Source organism: Montipora capricornis, chromosome 4 (genome assembly GCF_036669925.1).
Source record: "Montipora capricornis isolate CH-2021 chromosome 4, ASM3666992v2, whole genome shotgun sequence".
In the NCBI taxonomy this organism is placed as follows: Eukaryota; Metazoa; Cnidaria; class Anthozoa; order Scleractinia; family Acroporidae; genus Montipora; species Montipora capricornis.
The window spans coordinates 41,104,605-41,130,813 of record NC_090886.1 but is presented as its reverse complement, the minus strand read 5'-3'; the positions used below and the strand labels follow the sequence as shown (position 1 = coordinate 41,130,813).

At 38.5% G+C, this 26,209-nt stretch overlaps 3 protein-coding genes across 4 annotated transcripts in view; 2 read left to right on the top strand and 1 right to left on the bottom strand.

The window, feature by feature from the left end:
• Window positions 1–2: 2 nt before the first annotated feature.
• LOC138046959 (derlin-2-like) lies at window positions 3–9,036 on the top strand. The gene is made up of 7 exons (XM_068893594.1): window positions 3–149; window positions 270–335; window positions 2,056–2,129; window positions 3,638–3,731; window positions 5,233–5,428; window positions 6,248–6,338; window positions 7,007–9,036. The coding sequence occupies exons 1-7, from the start codon at window positions 57–59 to the stop codon at window positions 7,131–7,133; spliced, it is 741 nt and encodes a 246-aa protein (XP_068749695.1). The 5' UTR covers window positions 3–56; the 3' UTR covers window positions 7,134–9,036.
• A 3,132-nt stretch (window positions 9,037–12,168) lies between these two features.
• On the bottom strand, window positions 12,169–17,565 carry LOC138046957 (vacuolar protein sorting-associated protein 29). Its single transcript, XM_068893592.1, has 6 exons — window positions 17,495–17,565; window positions 16,381–16,455; window positions 15,681–15,797; window positions 14,880–14,987; window positions 12,922–13,049; window positions 12,169–12,465 (listed from the first exon to the last, which is right to left on the bottom strand). Exons 1-6 carry the CDS (start codon window positions 17,495–17,497, stop codon window positions 12,345–12,347), a joined length of 552 nt encoding a protein of 183 aa, XP_068749693.1. The 5' UTR covers window positions 17,498–17,565; the 3' UTR covers window positions 12,169–12,344.
• A 126-nt stretch (window positions 17,566–17,691) lies between these two features.
• Window positions 17,692–26,209, top strand: part of LOC138046956 (sin3 histone deacetylase corepressor complex component SDS3-like) — a 30,116-nt gene continuing 21,598 nt past the window's right edge. For both annotated transcript variants that reach the window (XM_068893590.1, XM_068893591.1), the window contains exons 1-7: window positions 17,692–17,951; window positions 18,873–19,071; window positions 20,359–20,425; window positions 23,107–23,162; window positions 24,506–24,577; window positions 24,886–24,905; window positions 26,193–26,209. The exon at window positions 26,193–26,209 is cut by the window's right edge and continues 43 nt beyond it. In XM_068893590.1, coding sequence (XP_068749691.1) covers window positions 17,829–17,951; window positions 18,873–19,071; window positions 20,359–20,425; window positions 23,107–23,162; window positions 24,506–24,577; window positions 24,886–24,905; window positions 26,193–26,209 — 554 coding nt within the window. In that variant the 5' untranslated portion in view covers window positions 17,692–17,828. The remainder of the gene's footprint in view (window positions 17,952–18,872; window positions 19,072–20,358; window positions 20,426–23,106; window positions 23,163–24,505; window positions 24,578–24,885; window positions 24,906–26,192) is intronic.

The following is a 26,209-nucleotide window of genomic DNA, read 5'->3' as shown; positions in this document are numbered from 1 at the left end:
ATAAAAAAAACAGCCGGAAGGCTGGAGATACTGACGTGTCAGAAAAGAGAAGCAAAATGGCGTACCAAACATTTCAACAAGAATATCTGCAAATGCCGGTTGTTACTCGGACTTATGCGACTGCTTGTGTAGTTACAACTCTTGCAGTGGTAAGGATAATTTTTGGCCAAAATTTCAAGGATTTCATGCGTCTTCTTCGGCGTTTTTAGGAAGGCTTAAAAGTAAGGTATCTGGACTCCAATATTGTTTTGCTTTGTTTGTTTATACAGCAGCTCGAATTGATAACGCCTTTCCAGCTTTATTTTAATCCTGAGCTTATATTTTCAAGATATCAGGTACGTTTTACCTATAAGTTGTAATTATTTCAATCAGCAGAAGAGGCAATATTACCCTCAGTAGTTGAACTTAATTATCATTCATCATGCATATGGTGGAAATTTAAAGAACTAATTTTTTAAGGGTAATTATGTGTATGCATAACGACTGAAATTCTCGGGAAAGGGCAAAACGCGGAGCCCTACTCCATGGAGTACCATATGGAGTACCTAAATGGAGTACCCCTAAAAATAATTTATTGGTCAAATTAAATACTTTGTCAACATAATGAGGCATTTACATGCACATTACCTTTATTTATTTGGAGCTTTCCAGCTCTCCGATTGTTTCTGTACGATGAACTTCACAAATTGGCCACCATCTTGAAATTTCATTCGTATTTCATGTATCCCTAATTGTAGTGTATTTATTTTTTTGTGTATTGTGTGGTTCCAGAAAATATCCATACCCCCTCCACGGAGGGTTTTTTCCAATTTGACCCCCCACCCCACTGGATTTTTCATTCCAGAGGGCTTCACGTTATTCCCCTTACCCCCTGGAATTTCCATGATTTTTCCACTTGGTCCCCCATACCCCTTGGAAATTCCAAATCCAAAAAAAGAGACTTCCTTTATTTTGATCGACTTAGAGCTGTAATAAAAATTTCATTCTCCTAAAAACGACACACAAGAAACTATTTATTACAAGTACATAGTTATTTTTGCTGTCACAGCGAAACTCGGGAAAATACCTCAATGTTAATCTCCATGAAATTTTTTTATGTTGCAGGTGTAATTTTTATCTACAGTAGTATAATTTGTGTATAAATTATTTTTCGTGTGTGTAGCCGTGAACTGACTTCGTCTATCAGCGGGAATCGTAAGCCGTCACACAACATGTTTTTTTCAACACCTGTTTATCTAATGTCGCTTAAATTTGTCTTTGTACCCCCCTCCCCTTCGGAAATTTGCCTCTTTCAGAGCCCCCTACCCCTTGGAATTTCCGTGACCCTCCGATATTTTGTGGAACCACACATTTAGACAAATATTCATACAAACCTGTATGCCACTGTATACCCATATAGACCCGTGTATACCCATATAAATATACCCATGTACACTCTTGTAGTATACAGTGTAAACCCACACATGCCCATGTATGCGCCTGTATACCCATATATACTCATGTATGCCCCTGTATACCCATATATATACCCATTTGTAGTCTGAGTGTGTAGAAATAAAGTTTCCAATCCATTCCATAGGGGCAGGAACCCATGACCCAGAGCCTACAACTCCATTGTGTTCCTTTCACTGCGTTTTTGCAGACCGATTTATTTTAAAATTGAGCTTCCCGCGAATGAGACTCCCACCAGAGCCCAATCACCAATTAAAAGAAACTAAGCTGATGTTGCACTTTCTATGACGTAAACTATATGTACTGTAGGGGTACACGGTTTTTACGAATATTTGTTTAAAAATACACTAGAATAAGGGGTACACGAAATACCTACGAAACTTCAAGATGGTGCCCAATTCGTGAACTGCATTGAACTGTAACGAAAGTTATATACCTCACCATGTTGATAAAGTATTAAATTTGACCACTAAATGATTTTTAGGGGTACTCCATGGTGTAGGGCTCGGCGTTTTGTCCTCTCCTGAAATTCTCATCCTTTTCCTCACTAAGTATTATTGTTACAGTTGTACTTGCTTATCCCTCATGTTTGTTTTCTTTCAGTTTTGGAGACTGATCACGAACTTCCTTTTTTTTGGGACCATTGGGTTCAACTTCTTCTTTAACATGATTTTTACGTATCCTGTTTTATACATAAAGGGGGAAGTCATTCAGTAATGTTCTGATGACCTGGGACGCTTTCACTAACCAGGTGTCTCACTGACATCCTGGCCTTGGGTTGCTTGGAGCGTGGTCGCCATGACCATTGAGAGATTTTGATGTTTAGAACTAAAGCCTTTTTTTCTCCAGTGATGCAAGCACAAGCACAAGCATAAGAGTCCTGAACAAAATTGGGGATGCCGTGGTTGATTTTGTTGCTTATGTTTTCACTAGCATAAGCTTCTTGTGCTTGCATTGCTAGTGAAACCAGGCTTAATCATGCTCTTGAAAGCAACTTTTGAAATTTTATTCTATTCTTTTCTCCTGCTTCTTCAATCTTTGCACAGAATGGTACAATACCTCTGGGGCCTTATTTAGGCTTGAATTGTGAAATTTGGAGAGGTGCTGTCAGACAAAGCCTCCAAAAGGAGGAAAAGTGTCTAGTCTTATTAGTGATGGTGCACTAATTGGAGACACTGTAAACTGAAATTAACAATTAACACAAATCAAGTCAAATGTTGGTTTCTGAGGAGAGGAACCGGAGTACCCGGAGAAAACCTCTTGGTGCAGAGTAGAGAACCAACAAACACAACCCACATATAATGCCAAGTCTGGGAATCGAACTCGCACCACACTGGTGGGAGGCGAGTGCTCTCACCACTGTGCCATCCCTGGTCCCTCTATGGCAGTAAGTACAGGTGACACTCTGGGCGATGTTCTCAGTGAAAAGCCTGCCTTAGTGATTTGTTTGTGAATCTGACCTCAGTGGAATGCATTTCCTTTCTCCTAACCTAAGTTATTGTGGGTAATGGTGGAGCTCCAGCAGCCCAAAGGGGGCTGCCTAATAATAATAATAATAATAAGCAATAAGCCCAACATGGCGGTCATTTACAGCATACATCGTTGATATTGGACATCCATGTTATGGTCAATTGACATCTGTCAAGACAAGGTATCCACTGACCAGTATTGCATGACCATATCGTAGGCTCAAGTTTAGATCTTAAGGTAAGCTCTTTTCAACGTCTTATTTCATTGCACTAATGTAGGATACAGCTGTAATGTGTTTAGGAGTAGATTCTATAGACCTTTTTCATAATGGCAGTCCAATTAAATATGTTTTTGTTTTAATGCTAATAAGCCTTTCTAGCCTTGCTGCGATGCACAAAATTCAAAAGAATATGTTAACCAAAATGAGGCTATTAAGTCCAATTGACATAAATACAATAGAATATTAAATCGGTCTCCATTTATTAAAGTGGTCTATTGTTTCCATTGTATATTTTTGTGCCTGTTAATTTCTTAGCCAATCACAGGAGCTGATGTAATAGCTGCGTCCTGATCCACCCATAAGGCTCTATAATCCAGAGCACTGTATGAGGATTGTGATCTAAGTCACAAAAAATGGCAATTGTGAACTGGCCTTCCCACATCCAAAATGGTCATCATTGTCATAAAGTTTATTACTTTCCTTGACATCAGTTAGATATCGCTATTGTCGGATGCTAGAGGAAGGTTCATTTAGGGGACGCACAGCTGATTTTGTATTTATGTTTCTGTTTGGTGGGACTGTCATGACTGTATCCTTTACTGAGAGTTTAAATACATCAGAGCATGGAGTGCAGTATTTAAACTAGATGTACATGTACATGTAACCCTTACGCACCTCGGAGGTATCCCACTGACAAGTAAAATAACTGTCTGGTGTGAGCAGAGTAAAACCCACTAAGTGGCCATCTTAGGCCAGAAAGGGTTCATTTCAATGTTAGTCACTTTGTAGAGCTTTTTATCACTTTTTTAAACACATACACTACAACACATACTTAATTGACCGCTCCCCAATGGGGCTTTTCAGGGCCAATGAAACACAACGAAACAACAGAACAGAGCAATAACAGCAACAGCAACTGTTAAGAATCCCAACTGGCCGGAGGCAAACCAGTTGGCTATTTACAAGTGCAGCTAGGAAGTTGAACCAGGGACTATCAGGATCAAATTCAACGAGTGGTCAGAGCCGGTCTTGAACCTGGGATCTCCCGACCTCAAGGCAAGCGCCCTAACCGCTGGGCCACACTGCCTCCTCTCACTCTTTTCCTTTGGAATACCCACGATGGCCACGGATGGTTGAATTGAAAATGCCTGGTTTATCTTCCCTGTGTGTATGTGGTGAGACTGTGCCCTCCCCTAATAACAGCCATTTTGTAAAGAAAATGCAACTGCTGAACTTGCATGTGAAAACCCTGTAGACCCATGAGGTTTAATAATCATTGAAGCTTGAAAGGGGTCAAATATATAAGTGCTGACAATTACATGATTCTCATGAACTTCAAGATGCAGTATTTTACAGTATTTCCTGCAATTGGTAGGAACCATTAAGGTAATTCCCGTGAAATTGTTCTACTATCAAACTTTTTTGGAAACTTGGCATAATTAACATTCATGATATGAACATTAAAAAAATGCAATAAAAAAATGGGGTCACCGTGCTTGTTTACACGTCAACAGGCTCTTAAAATGGGGTATTTTTACTGGTTGTGCGTTAAAAATTCGAATCTCCTTCATACAGAATCAAGTCTTGGTTACTTGAAAGATACAAAATTTTATTTTGAAAATAAAAAAGCTTCTTTTATTCACATAATCAGTATTGCTTCATTGACGCCATTTTTGATTGCCTGGTTGTGGGAATAGTGCACTCTTTACGACAGTTCCGTGGACAGCTTGAAGTCCTCGCCTTGGCCAAAATACACTCAGTACGGAACTGTTTTCCAAAAAAATCCATGTTCTACTATCAAAATTTTTTTCTTCTTCAAATACGTTCTTTTATTATTAGATTGTTCCTAGCAAATGCCTGAAAAAAATCGGGGGTCACCGTGCTCGTTTGAGAGAAAAGGAGCAGTCAATTCGCTATCGGGCCTAGTTTGAGGGAAATCTCATACGTTTTGCATGCGCACGTGCTCATGCGCGCGTGCTAATGACGCGAAAATCATACGCAGTAGGGATGCGCAATGCAATACTAAGGAATTACCTTAAATGCACAATTAATGCAAACTGCCATTTTTTCCTTGACCCCCTTGTATTCAGATTGTTGCATCGTTTGTTAGTTTGGTGTTCCTTGGCCAGGCATTCACCATTATGTTGGTGTACATCTGGAGCCGCAGGAATCCATATGTTCGGATGAACTTCTTTGGTTTATTAACATTTAAGGCACCCTTCCTACCTTGGGTGCTGTTTGGTTTCTCGCTCGTGCTGGGAAATTCAGTCACAGTTGATGTTATAGGTATTTTTTTTAAATTTTGTTTGTAATCAATGGGTTCATACATGTAGTTTGAGGGAAGAGAAAGTCAATACCCATTGACTCCCAGGGGTTCCCCACTGACGAGTAAAATTGTCTGGCCGGTTTGGACGTCAAAGGGTTAATGATATTACATTTTTGAAGTACCACTATTTAGCCAATCAAACAGCCAGTATGATACATGAGAATAAGTAATTCAAACAAATTTTAGACTAACAGTTACGTAAAAAAGCCCAGAGCATTGTTATCTGCTTTGAATTGAGTATTACTTCCAGGCTAGCTAGAAAAATCATGGAATTTCACTGTGGAACATGGGAGGTTACATAAAGTGACATAAATAATAATATTAAACATTCTTGTGTTTTGCCAATGCTAGATCAAGGGTAACTAAACAATCTAAGAAAATTTCCTGAGCAGAGGACGTTGTTAAATATTACATATATTTATTATTAAAGCAGTATTATCTTTTTGTAGTGTGCATGCGAAGATTGGCCATTTTAGCAAGCCATATTCTACAGGACATTACCAAACAATGAAACACCGAAACGAAGCTCCAAAACAACATGTATGATGCCACCATACATTGAATACTAACCGACAAAGGTTGGATTTGAGATTAAATACCGTTCTAGGCCCAAACGTTATTGCTCCTAATCTCAGTCTTAATCTGAATCCTAATCTTAATCTCAATGAATTAGGAGCAATAACGTTGTAGGCCTAAAAAACTATATTTCATCTCAAATCCAACAAATTGAACATTTCAATGTTGTGGAAAATTTTTCAATGTACTTCTGGTCTTTCCAGGTATTGCTGTGGGACATGTGTATTATTTTCTGGAAGACGTTTTTCCTGAACAACATGGTGGCTTCAGAATACTCAAGACACCAGGAATTCTGTAAGCATTGCGGACAGGATAATTTCAATAATGAGACTCCTTTTCTTTGCACATATCAAATAAATAACTTTTCAAACTTGCATTGACAAACAAGATTATTATATACGTAAGAGATATTTATAATCAAATATTCACCTTGATCATGTAACTATAAATATGAAACACATTAATTTTAATTAACTGTTAAGTGTATGTTTTTCAGTTACAATATTTAGTATTTTAATTAATATACTTGTAATCAGTTCATTCAGATGATTTCCTTGCATTTTTTTGGTTGTTTTGCCATGATGATTGTGCCTCGATACATTGTTTGTTGTGCTTTTTTTATCAGTTGCCTTGTGATAAATCCATTCGGGTTCAACCCATCCACCCTAAAAAGTGGCTCCCATTGATGCATAAAATTGTCTGGCATTTATACAGTGCGGAGTCAAAATATGCAAGTCTCACCCTGACCCTCAGAAAGGGTTACTAATGCACATGGAGTAAAGTTTTTTCTTTGTTTTAATTCTATTTGAAACTTCCTGTTGATTTGTTTCAGTCCAGCTTGCATATTTCTTCAAGCTTGAACATCAAAATTAATTTCTTTAAGGTTTAAGATTAGTTGGTGTAACAAGTTTTGAGAGAAAAATTCCTGAAAGCGGACTGATTGAAATGGCCTTTCTTTGCAGAAAAGCCATATTTGATGCACCTCCAGAGGATCCAAACTATCAGCCCCTTCCAGAAGAGGATAGGCCTGGAGGATTCAATTGGGGTGAAGGGCAAAGAGTGGGTGCTGAACAAGATCACGAGGACTGAAACCAAACTCAGCTTCCAAAAAAAAGAAGCCTTGGTAGCAGTTTATACTGTCTGGAATCTTTTCAGACCTGTTAAAATTTCATTTTCATTTTTTTTTTTTCATTCCTTTCGCTGCAACAGCAGGTATATTGGGTGGCCCTTGTTGTTGCATCATGGTTGGTTGGCCAGTTGTCTGCTTAGAATTCAATGCAATCAGGAGTGTTGTGGTTGTTCTTTTCAGAACAATATGATTGTTCCAGGAATGATTATTTTTTACTGTACATATGAAGTAGACTAAGTGTAAAATGCATACTGTAAGTGCTGTAAGAAGATAGTTAAAATGCTGTAGTTAAAAAAATAATAATAATACTTTTAAAGAGCTTCAAACATTGCATAACTTCTTGCAAAGAAAACGGTGTGAACTTTGTATTTAAAAAGATAATATTTCACATGTTAAAATCTTACAACCATTGGATCCAATTAATCAAATTAAGTTATTGCTCTGGTAAGGTTGAACATTGATTATCCAGACATGTCGTGAGTGGTCCAATAAGGCTGAAAAGAAAAGAGCCCAGGTTATTTGAAATGTAGATCAGATGTACCATATCCATTTACCTCTGAAAAGTTAAAAGACTGGTGCAAACTCAGACTTTCTGAATTTTCCTAGCCTGCATAGCTGGCGGGACATTTTATTGCAGGATTATGTAAACACTCTAGAGTACAATGGCTTTGGCTGCAAGTGGGCTGCGACTGGCATGGAGACTAGTAGTTTTGAAACAAAGCAATCATCGATTTACTTCCGTGTGTTTAAATCGTCCTGCAATAAATTATCCCGCCAGCCACGCAGGCTAAAATTTTCCGTTTCAAATTGATTTTGTTTTTATATACTTAGTCCTTTCCGTTTCTGAGATTGAGACGGTATTGTGAGACTTGTAGTTGGGGGGGCTGCCTTAACCCATTGATTCCTGGGGGTTCTCCAATGACGAGTAGAAGTGTCTGGCATTAAACAGAGTAAAATACTAAGTATGGCCAGTTTAGGGGTGAAAGGGTTAATGGGACATTTTACAGTGTGTGATTAACCCATTGACTCCTGGGGGTTCCCCTTTGACGAGTAAAATTGTCTCGCGTTAGACAGAGTAAAATACTAAGTATGGCCGGTTTAGGGGTTAGGAAAAATTTGGAGCAGGTCAAATTGTCAGACTACAAAGATGTTCTCCTTATGCATTATCAGTCAAACAATGTAAGACAATTTGCAGTAACACAGGTTTTGGAGAATCTTGGTCAAAGAACACAAAGTTGCTCTGTAAAATGAATTTGAGTACCTGATGATATAACGTTGTAATCCTAGGCATGTAAGTTAATGGTGGAAAAGGAATGCTAGAAATTGTAAGATGTGTCATAGCTGGTAACTGTTTCAGAGTAATATAATAATGCTGATTACAACAACAGTAATAATAATAATAATCAGCATTGGGACATTGCATTGTTATTTCATTAAGCTAAAGCAGTCATTCAGGTACCACAGTCATTTCTTGTGATCACATCGTGATTCCTTATTGCCAGTTCTTTCGGTATATACCGGTAGTATTGTAGCTGTTATGTATAGGCTGCATTGCATGTTTCAGAGCCATTTTGAGAGTTTTGGTTCAATGCTTCCGAAATTGTATGGTACAACTGCCGTATGCTGTATGTAAAATAATTACTTTCAACATCTAAGGTACAGAATTGTGCCAACAATCTGAATCACTAGGGGCAGTGGTTGCCTTATCTAATTATCAAATGGCTGGAAGGGAAATAAAGGATGCTGTATGGCTTCAACTGTATTTATTGCATGGTTCACACACACTAGAGCATTCAACTAACTGAAAGTCAGGGACATTATTCTATGTCATCCACATTATTATTAAATTGGTTTAAAAATATGAATCAAGGAACAGGCATTTAATGCTTAAGGACGTTCGCGCCAATTGTTTCTGTGCATCCTTACTGCGCACGCAAATTCACACGCCACGTCAAACACGAGCGCGCGCGCTAAGTAATAAAATGAGAAATGGTAGGGCAAAAGGCCACTGCCATAGCTTTGCCTGGATTTAACGGTCTTGGACGTTCGGTGACCCCAATTTTTCTTTCCAGAAACAGATTTTATTTACAATTATCTCCACGTTGTTCAAAAATGAACAAAAAATCAATGTGGAAAGTTAAAAAAAATTTCAAGATTTCTGCTCACGGGACATCAAATCCTGCCATCTTGCGGCGGCAAGGCGCGTGAAACTGAGGTCGCTAAATGCGAACTTGATCTTTAAGGAACCTCACCAGTTGACTAAATTCACTTAATAAGTCCATTTAAACTATATTTGTCAGAGAAGATTTAACTTCAAAGATTTAATTGCAATATATTTGGGTTTACAGACACTGGCCTTATTCGCTAACGAAGCCCGATTTTGTCACATTTTGGGTGTTTTTTCGGGCATGTTCTCTCCAAAACGAAGTCGGTGACCCCCCATTTTTTTTACATTTCTGACATAACTAACTCATCATCTTACAGTGGTAAAAGTTTCAGAAAAAAATCAATGTTGGAGAATTTTCGCGCGAACGTCCTTAAATTAGATACTGCTAAAACTATACTTGGAGTTCAATTAGATAGCTATACCACATACGACAGGCCACAACACCAGAAATTCCATACCCTACTGTAAAGTTGCAAATGTTGTTTGGGTTCTTTTACGTCCCACAGGCTTGTGAACATTGTTGGGTTGTGAGGCAGGGCCTACAGTTTATCAGATGTCATTACAAAGGCATCACTTTCTCCTAAGTTATTCAAAGACCCTGAGTGTTGGTACAGCTGGAGCTTTTTGTCATGCAGTCTCCCACACAGTAGTAGTCCAATGCTCAACCAACTGGGACAACTGGTCAGCAGTAAGGGGCAAAGACACTGGAAATAAGCAATGGTAACAATGTCTAGACTTGTTGAATAACAGAAAGAATGAATGTTATGACAAAAAGGAAAAAAAGAGCTATTCTTTTATTCATCATTGAATCATTTCAGCAGGTTAATCCTATAGTATACATTCTGATTCAAAAACTCATTCGCCTAACAGCCTATCAAAACACCGATAAAACGTCACGTGAAAGAGAGCTTTATATCCTGATAAAACACTCCTCGTTAGTATTCTTTATATAACGAATACTAATGAGGCATAGCTTGTTTTTCTTGTATGCTAATATTCTCCACTCACTATTTGAACCATTGTTCTGAGTCCAGAGGGACATGCTTTTTGTGGAATGTTTTTTTTATTTTGTTCAAAAAACACACAGCACGTGTTTTATCGGGTCTAAAAACATTCAGCTATGACTCGTGTTTTTAAACCGAGATAAAACACTGCTGCTCGTTTTTTTTAAACATTACGTAACAGCCATCGATAATAGTATTCTTCCAAGGATTCTTACAAAGCCCATACAGGGTGACCAGTTGAGCAACTAGTAAGCACTTATTCTTACAGGTGCCTGCCATGTTATCTGCTATCATAGGTGCATGTAACAAAGTTATAACCCATACTCAATGTTAAAATGCATTACAGAAGTGCAAGGTTTGTACATGGAACCACTTCAATTTAAGTGCTTAAGGCCCCACAGACGGATTTTTCGCGCGTTGCTAAGGAAGTGAAATGTTACTTCCGGTAACTGACATCATTATATTATGAGCTGACGAGAAAACCCACTCACAAGCAAAAGTCATCGCACAAACTGTTGTTTCCATCCAAGGTTTTTCCTCGCCCTTCCTCGCGCTCGTTCTCAGATCAACTGCGCATGCGTAAATGAACTGACTTCCGGTTTGAGAGAAAAGCTAAATTTCCGGCGGTTTTAAATTGAATTAATTTTTTTTTTTACATGTCACGTTTCCCCCAAACACAAAATATAGCTAAGCATTGATTTTTTAAAATCATCTTTTTTGAAAAAGGTATGGATATTTCAGTATCGTTTATGTCTCTAAAAAGAACATTTTTCAAAATAAAAAGAAAACCATGCTTGGCTGGATGCAAAAACGAATACTAATTATCAAACCATCGATTAAATACCCAAATTGCGTAGCACGGAGACAAATTTAGAGTTTTCTTTTATTGGTCACGTGACCATGGGCGTGGTATGATGACGTCATATTTAGGGTCATTGGCTTACAAAAGTTGGAAACTGACCAAAATAATGCCAAATTTTCTCAAATTACTTAACTATTACATCCTTAGCAACGCACCCCAAAAAATACGTCAGTGGGCCCCTTAACTCTGTCCTTCAAACTTCAGGAGTCCATGACTCATGATCAATATTTAAAGGGTACATACATAAAGGTCAGGGTGGACTTGATTTTGTGTCAAAGTAAGGGAGCTTTCCCTTTGTCAGATCAGGCCAGCGAGACCTTTCAGTTTGCAAAGGAAATGCAACAATTTGAAGCGACACTTGCATGATCATAATGCCTTGCATTCTTCTGGAGGAGTATATATACACATATCATCCTCAAAGCGTGTTCATTTGACACAGTCAAAGTTAGTCTTCTAAATGCCCAGTCTGGCCGGTCAGTACTGTCAAATGTGAAGTGTCCTAAGATTTCCCTCAACTAATACGACACTAGTCATTTGAGTGGGTGAACTCTTTATGGACAGCTACCAGTAATGTGTTTAAGAGGCCATCTACACTGATGAAATTTCATCTGAAAAAATACACTTTGTGGCATTTTTGACGATCATCCACACTAAGCAGAAAAAAAAAGGATGAAAATAGAGACTGAAAACATTTCAAAAGTGGAGACTTGAAATGCTCCAGTGTTAGTGAATGCAGAGAGATTTTGAACTGCGTCATAGTGGGTATCAAAACACCTTTCAATGCATGCTAAAGAGCACCGAACAATTCAGAATCCTAGTTTACATTGGTATTATTACCCCTTGTTGTCATGTTCTTTAGTCCTTGGAACAATGTGCTTTTATTATTAAAGGTGTTGTATGCATGATGGTTGAAGGTGACTTTTCCATATTAAGATATTTGAAAGAAATTCATGACATTTCAGTGGAATTTTAAGCTATACATTTATTTAATGGTCTTGGCAGTTTATGCACACAGGCCTCAACAAGTTGCTTAGGGCCTACCCTAAAAACTCCCTCAATGTTATAAAATAATGTACTTAACAAGACTTAAAAAGTTATCTCAAAATGATCAGAGGATGTTGGTGGGTGTCCTGTTTATCTAAACAGGTTTTTTGTATTCAATTCTCTCAACTTTCACATCGTCTTTGATGAGTTGGTACACATATGTGACAATTGTGCCAGCTTGAATATCCATCAGAACAAATGAGGGTACGATGTCACTAAAACAAAAACACAAGGTGTTAACAAGTTGTTAATAGCTTCTTCAAAGAGTGTGTAGATGTTGTGCTTCAAATTTTTTATTGGTTTAAAATTTTTCAAACCAGGGGACCGTTCCTCAAAGGTACCAAAACTTTACAGGCCATTTTAGGGTGTCACAATTCCCTCTGTCTCAAAAACGGACAGGATTGATGTAAGTTGTCAAACTTCACTGTCATACCTTGAAAACATGTTAAAAGATCGGCTTTCCAAAACAAGCGGTTGACAGTTTCACAAATGGTTTTTTCGAGCCTGAAAAGTTTTCTGGACTTTCGAGAAATGGGCTCCAGGTCAGTTTTGACTTTTCTTTGTCTAATACTCGTTATCATAAAGTAAAACAAAAGAAAATCAAAATTTAACTCTGGTTTAAGATTTTTTGGAACCAGGAATCAATTTGAACCATAACATAATGTAGATACCTCTGTAATGGATTGTAAGCTCCTGTAGCTGACCCAGGGTTGATGTAAAACCTTCCCTCGTGTTCGTAGGCTGCAAACTTGTGTGTGTGGCCATATATTACTATATCAACATCAAGCTGGCGTTGAAGCTGGAGATAGAAGTAAAAGATTTCAAGCCAAGCATACATGTAAGAAAACATTAAATTTAAAATCCCAAAGATCTGACTCATTTCTAATTCATAATCAAGGCATAAGTTGCTGGAATATATATTGTATGATCCTGTTCCATTCTCTGTCCACTTTTCAAAAAAAAAAAAAAAACGCTGAAAGCTTTTACTTTTTTTCACAGCCACTGGTTAACTCCATTGAGGCCTTCATCTAAGGCAAACTTGTTTTTGCTGAATACAGTCAGGGACTGCAACAGTCGAAATTCCAAGCCAAGATGGACATGTTTTGATAAAGTTATATACATTTTGTAGTACATGTATTATTTAACCCTCTCCCTCCTATAAAGCAGAGCACCAAGAGGTTTTACTCTGTCTGATGCCAGATGATTTTACTCTGAAATGGAGAGCCCCCTCAGGGGTGAAAGCCTTTAATACTTGCCCTGGCCCCTGGCTAAAGATTGTCTTTCCACTAAGATCATCGCTCGCACAATCTTGAGAAGGTCTTGAATTTTAGTACCCGTCTTGAAAAGTCCTTGAAAGGTACTTGATTTCTTTATTAGGTCTTGAAAAATCCTTGAAATTCACAAATTTGTTTATGCCACATCATTTTCTGAGAAATTAAATTATTTTACCAACGAAAATTTGGCCTTTTGTGACTAATAACAAGCCATAAGCAATTACAGTGAGAAAATTCTAGGAAAAAAATGCAAAGGCATACATGAAGTGAAACTACATCTTCACCGCAGTTTCATGCACATTGCACCAAGCTGTGGGTTGTCCGCCACATGTTTTGCACCGTGTAAATAGATTGGTTTCTCTCTTCGTTTTCAATTTAAATGGTTAAGCGATCCAAACTGTTGCTTGGTAAAAGAATTTAAAAGCGACAAACGCAAGGCTATGTGTTGTGTTTCAAAAAGGTGATCAACATTGAACGCATGGGTGAAAGCACTCAAAAGTCTCACATGATTGGCGATAAACATAAAATGAGCACTTGTACAACTTCAAGTTTAACTCAGTCTGTGCTGGTCAGTACATTTTGCCCAAAGAAGTTACTTCAAGTTGTGATCTAAGGTCAGAATCGGGTTTCAGTCGTATGGAAGAGCATAACACTCAGAAAGGCAGCCAAAGAGAGGCAATTTAGAAGGCTGCTATTAAAAACATCATCATCATCGATCTCTTAGTAACATTTTTATGAACAATATGATTTTTCTATCTTCAAATACTATTTCTATACCCAGATGCAACTTCAAGTCATGACCAGTGACTGTTGTCCTTTTAAAAAGTGTTATTACAAAACATTACAGTGTAAAATAATGTGACCAACCGTGGTCTATTTAAAATTCGCAAATGACTCCATTGAGTGGGACCAAGAATGTCAGTTTATTGAATAAATTTTAGTCCTTGAAAACTGTAATTTGTCCTTGAAAAGTCCTTGAATTTCTTTTTCTTTAAGTTGTACGAACCATGTAAGAAGGAGAGCAAGAATCTGGAAATAAATATGAACACCAAGCAACCTGAGGAGCAACCTGAGAGCAAAGTGGTGTAGATAAATCAAAGACCACTGACGAAAATCCATTTGAATAGTCAGAACAGGATTTGAACACAAGTTCAAAGGTTAAAGGTTAGGTTGAGGGTAAACCTTGCACTCCATCAAATAAATCACTGCTGAAAATATCCAAAGACAAGAAAATGACCTGGAGATAGCAGGATTTACAGATGCACTCTCCAACAGACCATTAAGAAATAATTATTAAATAGTACTGAATAAAGCAAATTAAGCAAAGTATTTATTTGCTGTACCTATAAACTCACCATGGCAAGTGCTTCAGGATCTCCCCATGGAACAATCTGATGACCATGACAAACGCCTATCCTAAACTGGCCAACATTCACAACCTTCTGTTCTGGATATGCTAAATTCTAATTAAAAATAGGAACATCATGATAGTGTTAATGAACAGTCAATGTTCTACGGTACCCATGGCATACTGGAAGTGGTCAAGCAGTGATACTTCTAATTTATGAAACAAAAAATTTATAATATTATTTAACGAGGCTAAATATAATAGTTGGGCAAAGTTAAAACCAATTAAGCCACTGCAGAGGGAGACTCCAGGGACTGGTTTGCAGGGGCACTGCCATGTGCTTTGGCTCTTGCTTGCTTCTTTTCGCTCCCTCCCTCCCATATTTTAGGGTAAGTATACATTCCACACACTGGTTTTTATCAGTGATGTGTTGATGGGTGCACCTGGGAGGTGGACTGTGGCTAAGTTGCCATGGTGACCTCCTTGCTGCTGAACAGAGTGCTGCCTCGTCTTTTGCTAACTTTACGGTACCTACCCTCCAGTAAATTGGCGTAGTTTTTTAATGAAGCTTATGTATTGATCCGTGGAGCCATGCGCAAACTGTAAGGGGTTTCGATCCAAGTGGATAGCTATAAGTTTTTACGTAACATTGCTTTCAATTGGTAAAAACCCTCTCATTCTCTCCATGCTCTGAGATGATTGCAAAAAAAACCATCAAAAATCTGAGGGTAAATGTGGATGATGGTGATGGCAATGATGATGGCGATGATGATGATAGGTCTTCTGATGTACACTGATAAAGACTCACCTCGTCAAAATCTCCGCGGACAACATGAACATCACTAGCAAGCGTTTTGAGATAATCATAAGAATCCTTTGTGCAGAGATTACCAGTGCATAAAATGTGCTGAATTTTGCCTGGAACCTAATGAAGTCATCAACACAAGAAGTTAACTCTCAAAGTAGACACCCAATAATCCATGTTAATATACCAATATTCTATGATAGGCCATTTCCGAGTTCTTGTCTGCCTCCCCTTCAAAGTGAGTCTAAGTGCAAAGTATTTCTGATGAAAATTGTTTTCATATGTATAGTAGAACTACTTACCATCACAAAAACTTTGCACTGAGACTCGCTTTGAAGAGAAGACAGACATGAACTCAGAAATGGCCTATTATTATTATGGTTGCAAGGCTTTATGGTTAGATTTCAGGGCCTGCTCCTCTTTTCTTTGTCTTACAAGTCTGAAGGGAGATTTCTTAACAACACAACTTTATGATTTAAGTGTAAAGATGCACAGCCATCTCTAAATATTACTACATCAAATTATTGTAGCCTATTCTGCAAAGACTGAAAAGGGATGAATTGCCAAAAGCAAACTGAACAAGATCTAGAACTATTCAACAACCTTAGGACACAAAAATACTGCCATTGAAATCTGTTGATCTTCACTATGAAATTACATTTGAAGAGTCTGTATATGAAACTAAAGCTATGCATCAACATACCAACAGCTTTTTGAATTTTGCAGGCAAACTATGCTGTCTATGTGGAATGTGCAGATCTCCAAGCACCAGAACAAGCTGCAAAGGAGGAAATCCAATTCCTTAGATGTTATCTTAAAAGCTGGGGTTTCACCCTCCATCTTTCCTATATACCCACAGGCATTAAATTAAACCAATAGGGTAGCAGCACAGCCCATCCCACACATCCCTGAAACATTCCTTTCCCACCAAATGTATTAAATGGAAAATTCTTGAGCTTTATTGGATACTGTTTGGAACACCTCATACCAAATCATGAAAAAAAAAATTGCAAGCTTAACTAAAAAGTGGAAATGATTAGCTGACAGTTTGGCTCAGTTGTTTCAGAATAGGACTAATATAACATGCAGGAGGTTGTGGGTTCAAATTCCAGCCAGATCAATACCAAGGTTCTTCCATGACTAAGGAGAAAGTGATGCCTTTGTAATGAAATCTGCAAAAGGTAAAGCTCTCTACACTTCTCGGATAAGGAAGATGAACCATTTCCTTGTCTCACCACCCCTTAATGCTCATTTAATACCAAGTGGGACATCTCAAGGGAGTACATTCTACATCTACATGTTCCAGCAATTCGCAAAGTCCATTTTTGACTTATGGCTGTTTCTGCTTGGGTGGCCTCATACACCATACGCCTTTTTAGAGACATCACGCCAAGCCGAGAGAACCAGACAGCCATAGCACCGGAGACTCTATCCCTTACTCTTCTCGTTTATTAGTCCTTATCCGAGAAGTCGAAAGTCTCACCATTTGCAGATGAAATTGTATGTAAAGGCAGGAGAGATCCCGTGTGTTGATCCAGCCGGGGTTCGAACCCTTAACTATGCCATCGGTGGGCGCGGGTAGGGCACATAGCTATAGTGCACGTACTGCCCTCAGTGGTTCGGGAAGGTTGATGGTGGCATGGGGATACACACAAGCTTTATAGTGAAGTGTAGTAAGCTCAAATACGCTCTTAATGTAACCAGACAAGGAAAGTAAACCACGGAACAATGCAGCTGGGTAATTGATACCATTATTGGAATGCAAATGTGACACAAAAAGAAGGGGTTTTCGTTAGAAAATTGATTTCAAACCTCACCATCGTTGCTTATAGATCCTGTGTTCGCTTTTTCCCGACCAGCACGGAACCCGAACCAGCCTTCAACCGGGAATGGCGTGGCCACTCAGCACATCGAAAAAAACCGGAAGTAAATTTGAAACTGCAAACCAATCAGAAAGCACGATCTAAAAATAGAAGAGAGGAAATGTAGCTCTTAAATTTCCGACTTTGAGCAAGACAACTTTCAGACGAGTTTTTAGATACTCGTATCTCTTGGAAAATAGAAAGACCACATAATTCTGTGGGAATGCTCCTCCTTTGCTAGAAAACATAACAAGGCCACTTGCTTTTGTTTAGTTTCGAAAATCTGAAGATGCCTAAATTCAAAGGAGTCGAAAGCGCAAAATCCCACAAGAAAATGCGAAGAAAAAGGACCAGTACGACTTCTTCGAATACTGTCAAAGGGAAAGCTAAACTGTCAAACAAAGGAAAGAAGGTATGCCATAGTGTCATATTTAGTTCCACTTTTCGATTCTCAGAGTTAAGTTGAGGCTCTCGATTTTCCCTTTAATTTTTTCTAGTTTTGCAAGATGGTTTCTATCGGAAACCGGTGAGCCGGAGTAGCAGCGAAACTGACTGAAATTGTAGTTGCCAGGTTGCATTCAGACGGTCCTTAATTTTTGTTTTTTGCCAGGCTTTTTGACTCAGTTTAACAAACATTCCAGAATCGTGGAGAGCTTAAGAATCGCCACCATTCGCAAGAAAATTTTGGTTGAATTTTATCATTTTGGTGACGCTCGATCTCTCGATCGTGGTAAATTCAAAAAGCTATAAGGACGGATATGAGAACAAGCATTTTGGATTGGTGTCAAAACATCCCGAGTTTTGTTCACTCTGCGGTAAATCTTACCCTTACCAAATCGCTTATTTACAATTTTTAGTCGCTCGATCGACTTATAAGTGGTTCACGTTGTCTTTCCTTCTGAGAGTAGAAATTTAAACTTCATCAAAGTTCCCCCTCGAGTTTTCTGGCAAAGATACATATACACCCCTGTTCTAGAATTTTGCGGAAATGTGCGTTGTTGTTAGTTAATTTTCAGAAAAGTGCAAAGTGGTAGAGGACCTAATGTCAAGAGGAAATCTAAAAAGAAAGTTATCTTGATGAAAAAAAAAATGTCAAGAAATCAGCTGTGCTTATGCAGTTTACTTTAATTCGTGTCGGTGCTGTCGTGTCAAAGCTCGAGGCATCACATCCGTGTTCAAAAAATTCATGCAGGTACCCGTTCATCAAAAGATTACTTGAGAAGGCTATGTGAGGAATATTTATTCAAGAAAAAAATTAAGGCCGTAGGAATGTGCTCGCAAATGGTGTTAGTTTTGCAAATACCTCGGGAAAATTGTTTTTATTTTTCATCAGTCTGGCAAAAGTGCGAGCCCTCGCAGCGACTCTTCAGAGGACAGCCTTCTCTCAAGTCAAGCATGCGCGCCGAGGTCATCAGGGAGACTGAAAAAAATGGCGGCAATGTTCAACCGAGAAGCAACTGATGATAACCGCTCGGATATTTACGATGACGATGAGGATAGAGGGTTCTTTCAGATGAACGAATCGGACGAAGGTATGGTTGATTTTCCGGAAAAAGAAAGTACCTCACCGTCTTTGCAAAAGTGGCTGAAAACTCGTGTGTATTTCTTCGTGAGCTTATGTTCAAGCAAAACAATGTTTACGTTGTGCCTTTTAGCAAATCTGTTTCGCTGTATTATCAGTTATATTGCGAAAGCGTTCCGGTGAATTTTTAATCTAAATCTAATTGCGCATTAAATTGATTTTAAAATGGAATTTTCGCAAAGCTTTCGGGAATTCCCTTTTTTTTTGTACGTATACTCGACTTTTTTTGTCCAGTTTAATACTGGCCGATGAGGCTTATAGATATAACAGTAATGCACCATGTCAATGGCAATAATTTACCCTCCTCATACCTAATTCTGGGTGCCAGAGGAATTTTCAAAGGTCAGAGACAGTGCCATGCGAGTTTGATGCAATGACCAAGGACTGAAATAAGCCTGGAGCCTCATTTCCAAGCAGAAAATCAGTTCAAAAATTGAAATTGTTCGCTAATTAGTCATGACATTTGAGAGAGTTTCTGACTGGATAAATTGTAAAACCGGTTTTTAACAAATAATGCAACAAACAGCATTGCATGACTTCAAAAAAAGAACGTTTATCTCTGAAATTCCAAGACCAAAGCCAATTCAGGAGAAAGCCCTTCAACAGGACAAAAAAGCTTAAGATTGGGTCCATGTGCTGCCTCAGTGCCTCCATATACAGGGATATTGTTTTTCAGTTCTCAGTCATTGCCTCCAATTCGCTTAGCACTCTCTCAGACCTTTGAAAAACATTCCCCTGGCACTGAGAGTATTCATACCTTTGCCTGAAAAAGAACATCTTTCATAAACTTAAAGTTTGAAAAGTGCACAAATTCACCATTACCTATGTGGCAATGACACAGGCATCCTACACCCTGTCCCAGAGTAATGGCACACTACAAAACCTGCCACCTTGTTTTCACAGGTTCGAAAAGCATTCACTGTAAATTTCGACCACAAAGAACATTTCACCGATCCGACAACAATATTCATTACCAGTAAGCGCATGTGCTCTCAGGGGACTTTCTTTATGTTGTTGGTTCATTTACTGTTGAAGAGTGTTGTCACAAGACGGGTTGAGTTTTATGACTTCCTAAAAGAGAAAACAAAATAACAGTGGGTAGGATGGTGACTTCAACAGGCAGGATGTTCAGGAGAAAACGGAAAACTTAATATGGAGCTCATAATGACCAAACACAAGTTTCTTTAAAATATGTTGTGAAGGTGCTCTCTCCAGTTTGCTTTTTGTTAAACCTTAGATACAGAAGATGCTAGTGAAACTGACATGGCAAAGTTGGAAGAAGAGTTCACTGAAATGAAAGAACAGTGAGTTGTTTCCTCTTTGGTTGGAATTTCATGGGAAAATGACTTAGTCATGCTCTACATTTGGGGAGGTGAAATTTCAAGCATTTCAAATGAAAAAAAATGATCCCCTCAAGATAATGGTCTTCTCACTATGCTTGTCATTGGTGATTGTTTCCTGGGCCTTCGTTCATCGACAAAACCTTTAATAATCCCAACAAAAGCAATGTTCATGTACCCAAGGAGTGCTCAAAACATTTAAAGACATTTTCAATCTATCTGTTGCAGGTTATTTTGTTCCTTAGGTTAATTTGCAACCAAACTAGGTCATTTTGTTTCAACCGAGGGCATCTTGTTCCAACCTAGATCAAGCTGTTTCAACCTAGGTCAATATGGAGCAGGTGCAAAACACAGGTCACAGGTAACTGTTTTAGCACTAAAGATACTATCCTAAACATTCATTAAAGCTAGCCCTGATCATAATTAGGCCTAATGTTAGCATTTGTAAACGGTTAGGGCTGTTTCTGTATTGGTAAAACAATGACCTGTGAACTGTGTTTTGTACCTGCCCCAAACTGATCTAGGTTGAAACAAGTTGACCTAGGTTGAAACAAAATGACTCACTAGTTTGGTTGCAATTTAACCTAAGGAACAAAATGACCTACCACATATCCATAGACCGAATGCATAAGTGGTGGCCAAAAATGTATTCTTTTGTTTATGTGCTAATTATACTCACTAGCCTCACTTTCAAGCAACATTTCTTTTGTATTTTTGTCCATGCAAACAAGGCTAGTGACTCTAATTAGCACATAAACAGAAGAATACATTTTGGCCACCATTTATGCATTTGGTCTATTGTCACAACTAATCAGAACTTTTTCATGGAGTAAATCGTTTTAATATATGGGTCCCCCTTCCTCCAAAGCAATGTTGAGACAGGTGGGAAGAGTGAACAACAGTACTATTTCAACTTGTATTCCAAAAGTTTGAGAAAGGGCAAAAGTCTCAACTCTTAGTCTGGGAGTGTAGCTGGCTAGAAGACACAGAAGTCAGTGATAAGCTGATAGTAACCAGCTTGTGCATTCAATGAACCTCAATTTGATTATACAGCAGGGGCCCATTTCTCAAAAGTCCTGAAACTTTACGGGCCACTTTTGGGTGTCACAATTCCCTCTGTATCTCAAGAAGGGAGAGGATTTAACCCATTGACTCCTGGGGGTTCCCCATTGATAATTAAAATCGTCTGGCAATAGACAGAGTAAAATACGGCCAGTTTAGGTTGGTTTAGGGGTGAAAGGGTCAATGGGACATAAGTGTGGCCAGTTTAGGCTGGTTTAGGGGTGAAAGGGTTAAGTGCAGTATTGGAAATAACAGTCGGTCATCGGACATTGTTCGACCAAATTTTGAAAATGTCTGGCCAATTTCACATATGATCGGACACGATGACCGACCATCTCACCAGCAAATCTTGAGTTCTCTTCTTCAAGGTGTTGTCAGTCAATAAATTATATCCTGTCCAATTTGTCAAATGTCCAACCAAAAGGAAGATTTGAAAGGACATATGTCCTGTGACTAAAGAAAAATTATTTCCAGCACTGAAGTGGTCAAACTTCGCTGTCATTTTGCTTTACATGTCAAAAGATTGGCTTTCCACAACAAGCGGTTGCCAGTTTCACAAATGGCTTTTCAGGCCCGAAAAGTTTTCAGGACTTTTGAGAAAAGAACCCCAGGCTTCAGTTGTTCAAAAGGCGGATAACACTATCCACTGGATAAATCACTATCCAGCGAATAAACACTAGCAAAACCAATTGAGTTATCCAGTGGATAGTGATTTGTCCAGTGTATAGCGCTATCCACTCTTCAAACAACCAGGGCGGCCAGATGCGTGGTTAAGAGTAAAGAAACCTTTATGGTGTACAGTGGTTTCAGTTAGCACCAGCTGCTGACAAAAAGAGTCAGCTACTTTACTCAGAGAAGTCCGCTACATTTGTGTACATGTACATGTATGTAATCGCGTGGGTCATAAGGCAATTAAACCATTGCATTCACACCGCACATGCCCTAGGACGCCCCCCATTGGCGAGTAAAATCATTTGGTGTTAGACTGAGTAAAATCTATCAAGTGTCACTCTCAGGGGTCAATGGGTTAAGGATTAATTTCACATGTTTTTACAAAATTTGGAAAACTTTGAAAATACAAGTGAAATTAATCCTTAATTGCATGAGGGCACATTGCGATTACATGTTTATCGCATAAAGGGCAAAATTATTAAGAGAAGCCCTTCAATGCCGCGACAAATGACAATCAACACACTCCCATTCAGTTAAAGTTCAAGTCAATAAATCGTTGCTGTCATCAGAAATAGCGATTAAAATGTATTTTATATGATATTTTATATGATGTAAACTTTTGGGCAAGTGAAAACTGGTCCGGGCAAGTGCATTTTGAGGGTCACTCACCTGAATGGCGAGTGCTCTCAAAATTAAGTGTCCAACCCTGCTGTACAACAAGATGACGTAGTAGTGAATGAATTCTTTGTCTTAAATCCTTGGGCTCTTTATCCAAAAAATGATAGTGATTCCTTTGTAATCAGATGAGGTGTTTGGTGTCTCTTAATACTTTGTTTATTGTTGTCTGATGATGAAAAAACCTTGACTGTGAAAGAACGATAATCGGTGCCTTTTGAAACCTTTTTTCGCAGAATGTACCAAGAAAAGTTGCAAGACTTTAAGCAACAGCTGCAAAACTTGAATAGCGGTAAGTCAAACAAAGGTGCAGAAATTTTTGCAATCAAAGGCACACAATTGTTCCTTCATAAAGAATAAAGCTGGTCTTTGAAAGGGAGAGGAGAATTGATAAAATAGGCAGGCATTGCGTACATGTGGGTAGCACAGTAGGCTGGTATTCATAATTGTGTAGTAATTCTTTTTGCAAAATTAATTTTCTTTTCTGTATATTGTGTTATCTAATTTTGCCGTAGTTTTTGCGTTCTGATTACGAACAGTTTGATTTTATCACCTAAGTAAGCCCTGTCAGATAGGGTTGGTACCTGGATGGGAGACCATTGGGAAATTTTTGTGATGAAAAGGCCGTGTACATGACAGAAAGATTTGGGTCCGGATCCGTCAAAAAAGCGGTACGGACCCATAACTTTTGTAAAAAAACACTGGAGTTTCTACAGGGCTATAGGCACCTATGGCCCTGTAGAAACTCCAGTGTTTCTTTACAAAAGTTATGGGTCCGTACCGCTTTTTTGACGGATCCAGACCCAAATCTTTCTGTCGTGTAAACGGTCTTGAAGGTATCTCATCTTTTATTTTCCTTGATTACGTTTTTGTGTTTGGTTATTTAAAGGCTTTTCTATAATCTTCTTTTCGTGTTTTTGATGAATGGCGATGGAGTCCCCAAACATTGCCATCGCTGAACGGGTATTGACTCACAAAGCCTGTGAGGCCTGATTTCCCCTTTTATTATTTTTTTTCATGATTTATTTTGTTGTCCAATGTTGCTGTCGTTTTTGCGTTAGCATTGTTTTACATAACCAATTACAGTTAGGTTAAGCAGATGTTGACTCACAATGCCCAATTGTAAGCACTCTAGGCAAGAACGCCACCAATCTTAATGCCATTGTTGAGGTTGACCATTGCTCTTGCAAAGAAACAAAAAAGGCGGCAAGTGGGCCGCAAACATACATGTGGCTGTACAACGGACATTGTTGTTGAAATTCAAGAAAATCCTACATTTGTTTTGTAATTCATGAACCCGATGCAGGCCTACAAACTTACACTCACTCAAACAGCCCTGATGACAAAATGGGTATTGCACTTACTGTACAGTAACAAAAAGCTTAATGATTGTATAAGCCATGAAACTCAGCCAGCTTCCAACAATCATTGTCTGCAGAAGCGTTGTACATACACATACATTCAATCTCTTTTACACACCTAATTTGCACAATAATGCTGTGGAATTGTGGCAGAAACAGATTGTAAAGCATAGCTGTTATCACTGTGGATCAGTTCAAAGGCCAAACACAAGGTTGTTGTGGAGAAATGTTCATTGATAAATAAGTTAAGTATTTCAACACTTTTGTTTATTAGGCAAGCACCCTGAGTATATCAAGAGATTAAACAAACTGGATTTGCTGAGGGGTGAGAGACTGCTTATTGCAGGTAAAATTTCCCTTTTGTTAATCTTCAACGTTTTTCCTATCATGGTGGTTTGTGGTGGTACGTAAATCTTAACATCTGTTAGGAGCACTGATTTTTTTTTTCCAAGTGCACCCACATTACTGGCAGATAAAAATTTGAGGGATTTGCTCTTTGACAGGATTAACGGATGTGGGCACAAGGTGAAGGAGGTTTGGGGTTGTTAGCCCTGGAAGGGATGGAAATGATGTGATACTGGCAAAGTCAAGTTGAAATAGTGAAGTTTGTACTAACACTATATTGACTTTTCTGTTTTTTGCTTGTCTTTGCAGAAATATGTAGAAAGTATGAGGCAAGTATTTAAGATAAAACTATGTTTTAAATATTTGTCTTTTAGCTCAACCCATTTATAATTCTATTAAAGGTCAGAGTAAAAAATCTGCTTTTCTTTTAGTATTTTATACCCTGTGAGCAGAGTAGCTTCAATCTTCCTATTTAAGTCGGGAAGAGGAAGAGACCTCTGCCTGCTTCTTTGACTTTCCCTGTAGAGCATGTGTTAAATAATAATATTGAAATTTACAATTGTCATGTACAGTGTAACCAACCCTCATCCATTCTCATTTTCATTGAATACTGACACCATCAAACATCAGGCTTCATAAAATTTCAAACTCTTGGATTCTGCTTTACGTGTGTTTTAGCCCATCCTCTCACAGGGACATATCTGATCTCCATTGAGTGATTTCAGTGGGTAGATAACGATAACTGGGTCGGTTTCAAACTGTTCCAATGATGTGTGAATTTACTCTCTGTGCATCTTGTTATTTACTCTCGTCAGTTACCGTATGTGTGCATTAAAGTTCATTCATCAGCTTTCTCAAAATGTTTTTGGGGAGCAGGTTATAAGGAAAGTGGAGACAGTTTTGGTTGCTAAAGGCACCCAAGCAAGTGCCCAAAGGGTGCAAGCTAGGCATGTTCCCCTTGGAAATGTTTTGTATTTAGACACGCACAGATGCAATTTAGTGCAGTCTGGGGGATTTAAGGTGACGAAATTTCACATATGGAATTGACACTTGCATGGTGTCTGATAAGAAATACTCGAATGTTAGTTAAATAAACATTTCACATGCATGAGGCAAAAAAATATTCCGACTCGAATTTCTACGTCAAACAAGCTTTTTTTCAAGTCTTTATGTCATCTCCGGTGACTTTACTAAAGAGCTAAAATTTTGTTGTTGTTTTTTTCCTTTCTCACCTTATCGTAATAAAAATAAGACATTTGCTGACTGGAAGGAGACGGTCAAACTTTCTGAGGAGGTGACTCATTGAGCGGTCCACCGGCCGGTTTTAAGAAGGCTAATTCATACAGTGCATTTTCATATCATGCATTATTCTGTTCTGACCAGAACCACAATGCCATTCATTATTTTTCTCTGATGAAACCACTTCCTACATGGTGAGAGGTCACTAGCCCAGCTTGTAATCAGACCTTTCTTTAGCCTCATGCACTTGTAAGGTCAACTTTTGAGACAGTGCTTCATGTTGTAGGTTGGGTATGCAAGTTCAAAACACGACTTTAGGTTGCACAGGCACCTAAGGGAAACTGTCTTGCAATTCAATCATGTTCTTTTTCATTCAGATTGAGCTCATTGAAAA

Bases quoted from the DNA above. Each gene is read 5' to 3' on its own strand.
- LOC138046959 (XM_068893594.1), top strand. From the start codon at position 57: ATGGCGTACCAAACATTTCAACAAGAATATCTGCAAATGCCGGTTGTT. The intron at 2,130-3,637 runs GTATCCTGTTTT...GACATCAGTTAG, and splicing joins TTCTTTAACATGATTTTTAC to ATATCGCTATTGTCGGATGC. The intron at 3,732-5,232 runs GTATCCTTTACT...CCTTGTATTCAG, and splicing joins TTGGTGGGACTGTCATGACT to ATTGTTGCATCGTTTGTTAG.
- LOC138046957 (XM_068893592.1), bottom strand. The intron at 15,798-16,380 runs GTATGTTGATGC...TGACTTCATTAG, and splicing joins CAAAATTCAAAAAGCTGTTG to GTTCCAGGCAAAATTCAGCA. The intron at 13,050-14,879 runs GTGAGTTTATAG...TTCTATCTCCAG, and splicing joins ATCCTGAAGCACTTGCCATG to CTTCAACGCCAGCTTGATGT.